The sequence below is a fragment of the Mya arenaria genome, chromosome 13, assembly GCF_026914265.1.
Source record: "Mya arenaria isolate MELC-2E11 chromosome 13, ASM2691426v1".
Taxonomy (NCBI): domain Eukaryota; kingdom Metazoa; phylum Mollusca; class Bivalvia; order Myida; family Myidae; genus Mya; species Mya arenaria.
Window position 1 is genome coordinate 50,620,342 of NC_069134.1, and position 3,274 is coordinate 50,623,615.

Sequence of the window (3,274 nt, forward strand, 5' to 3'; positions counted from 1 at the left end):
ACAAAATGCGAAGCCTTATGATTATGTTCTGACCAATCCAAATAAACGAATGTTATATTACACATGTATAATACAGAAATTTACGTGATGGCAATATTTAATCGTAAAGTATGTGATGATGTGAAGTAGATAAATATAAAGATATCATTTGAGTTACCGTACTGATATCGTCATACTTGGGAGGTTTATGAATGCACATACCCCATGGCTTTATCATGAAATACGATATCAGTAAACGAGTATTTAGTTCAACAGCTTTACATTTAATCGTTATTATTTTTAGATCGTAATGTTAAACTAGTTTAACACAATGGAGACAAAGAAGTTTCGAAACGGAATTTTATGACAAACAAAACAACCGTAAGTAGCATTACTGTTTAACTCCTTTCACTCATATCGTGACGTATGCATGGAGTTAAAAGCTCATTGAAATTTGACGGAATGAAATATCACACGTATAAAATTTACTATATACACACATATAATGAATTGTCCTTCATGTTTGTGTAGGAGGTAAATGTGCTAATAAGTCGAAAGATACTGAAGGTTTGGTGCGAAGATATTTGCTATTCAATACACACAAATGGGTACATACGATTTATCATATGCATGTTTAAGTAAAACAGACAAGTCTAGCGGTTAAAACATTAGATGTTTAAATTGATAATGATCAAAGAGTGTTACTTTATTGCGTCAGCAATCATTTTTATTTTTCATAGGACCAGTCGTAAACTCGGGCCCTGGACTTGTGCGTTACATCCAAATCAAGACTTATCCATAAATACAAAGTGCCAGATTGAATACTTGTTTGGGTTGATGCACGTCTGTTTAAAGTTGCAGATCTATATTACAGCAAATATGGCAGCATATGGGGATGAAACACTTGATTCGACAGTACCAGTTGATGCTGTCGGCGGACGAATTCTACAGCATTGCAAACCATGTTATAAGGACAAGAAGACAACGCCTGCGAGCGTCTACTGTAAAAACTGCAAAGAGTTCCAATGTTTGGAATGTTCGTCTCATCATAAGCGTTACGACTTCATGTCTGACCATAGCATTGTTGACCGTCAACAAGCAGAAACTGAAGAACACGTTAACATGTTTGGGTACGACAATTGTTTAGTGCATGGTATTTCTGTTGAAATTTACTGCAAAGACCATGACCTTTTGATCTGCGCCAAATGTGCTTTTTCAAACCATAAAAAGTGTGAAAATGCAAAACACATTGATGAATTTCCGGTGGAAAAGACGATTGAAGAATTTAAACATAGATTGACAGCGTGCTGTGACAAGGCTGAAGAATTCATTAGTAACGTCAATGAAATCGGCATCAAAGAAAAGGATGAAGCTAAAGCAAAGGCTGATAAAATGAAATCGGACTTTTGTGATAAGATGGATAAAAGTTTAGCAGAATTTCTAATTGAAATTGATTCTGCGGCAAAAAGCGCCAAATCGTCTATGCTACCCCAAGTGTCTGGAGTTTCGAATATACACGATGAGTTAAATATGTGGGTAAATAGTTTGAATAATGCATCCAAACAAGGTTTATCGGATAAATGTTACATTCTCAGTAAATCGCTTGAAACCAAACTGAAAGAAAACGAAGAATTTCTGAAACATCAGTACTCAGACAATATGTCTATACATACCGAACATACATTTGTGTTCAAGTGGAATGGAATTCAACAGAATACTGATGTAGCAGTCCAGGCAAATGGTTCTGACTTTCTACATCTAGAGGATGACAACCCGAAAGCAATGGACACAAAAACAGTTTCAATGAATAGAAAAACTACCTATTCTTCAAGCAATGCTTATTTCAGTGGCATAGATTTCCTCAAAGATGGAAGGCTGGTGGCTGTTGATAATCGAAACAAAAAATGTTTAATATTATGTGAAAATCTACAGGTTCTTGGAAAACCATTTACATTTTTTACACAACCACTTGACGTATGTGCTTATAATGATCACCAAATTGCAGTAACAACTGGTGCTCAAGTTTACTTTTTAAAAGTCGACCGACTTAACAATATCATGCTTACACGGAAAGTTTCGACTTCAGCTGCATATTTTGCTATTTCTAGATTCAACTGCTCAATGTTTCTCTGTAGCATATTTGAAAATACCAAAGTTCCAGTGCGTGTTGTGGACTTCGAAGGGAAAGAGACAGATTTTATTGACACACTTTGCCCTATTGCTGAATTTCAAATAGGAGATAGTTTTACTACGTACGCAGAGCTTCTAGGAATAATTATATTGACAGATTTTAAATCAAACAAAGTATATATGTTTAACACACATACAGGCGAAAAAATTATTGTAGACGATAAAAGGATACAAGGCCCACGACAAGTCTGCATGGCGCCTGATGATACAGTATTCGTTTGTTGTGACATTAACAGTTCTATTTGCCGATTTACCCTTGATGGTCAGGTTTTACAGGCATTTACTGTACCAAGAAATAGTTTCAGTGCGATACGTATATCACAGGACGGGACAAAACTAGTAATATCAAGAGGAAGTGAGCCCGAACCATCCATCCAACTGTATGAACTTACTTATACACTTAACAAATAGGAATTGTGAGCATAGTATCAATATACTGTGTTGTTTTAAATAGTATGTTATAAAACAAATGTTAAAAAACGAGCTTCAATGTAGTGAATCAATTCGTGTTCAATAAACATATAATTACACCTTAAATTTGTTGTTTAATGCATTTTCATATATAACATATATCAGAAATATTTTTTGTTTCAATGTTTATAACAAATTATGACCACTCATCTGGTGGCACGCTAAAATTGAATACGCATCAAAAAATACCCACTTACAGAGAATTAAATAAAGAATAACGTCAAGAGTTCGAAAAAAGATTTTCGTGTCTATGCCAAATACTTAGAATGTAACAACAATGAATTACACCTATTGCTGTTACGTTGTTTTGACGCTTTCACTCTTTGCAGTGTTTTCAATCCGAGATACCGTCATTTGTATAAGCACTACAAAGGAGACAACCATATTGATAACTAATAATAAAATAATGAAAACTACAGGGAAAAGCCCAGTGGTCGACAATTGAAAAATAATCCCTGTTTAGGGGCACAAGGCAAGGGCCATAACGACAATGGACTATCGCGTACAAACATATTAACATGATATACCCAAATTCAAACATCACAAACAAACCGTACCCTCATCAAATTGCCTAAAAGTTAAATGATGGGACTACCAAAACATTCTAAAAATACATTTCACAAATAAACATTAT

The 3,274-nt window shown here is 34.7% G+C and overlaps 1 protein-coding gene across 2 annotated transcripts; it reads left to right on the forward strand.

The window, feature by feature from the left end:
* Positions 1-250: 250 nt before the first annotated feature.
* On the forward strand, positions 251-2,844 carry LOC128214914 (uncharacterized). 2 transcript variants are annotated; one of them, XM_052921628.1, is made up of 2 exons: positions 251-360; positions 854-2,844. In XM_052921628.1, exon 2 carries the CDS (start codon positions 859-861, stop codon positions 2,578-2,580), a length of 1,722 nt encoding a protein of 573 aa, XP_052777588.1. In that variant the 5' UTR covers positions 251-360; positions 854-858; the 3' UTR covers positions 2,581-2,844. The 2 variants fall into 2 exon arrangements, with proteins under 2 accessions (XP_052777588.1, XP_052777587.1); XM_052921627.1 differs by having other exon boundaries at positions 256-360; positions 720-2,844.
* The last annotated feature ends 430 nt before the right edge of the window (positions 2,845-3,274 follow it).

Bases quoted from the DNA above. Each gene is read 5' to 3' on its own strand.
- LOC128214914 (XM_052921627.1), top strand. From the start codon at position 817: ATGCACGTCTGTTTAAAGTTGCAGATCTATATTACAGCAAATATGGCA.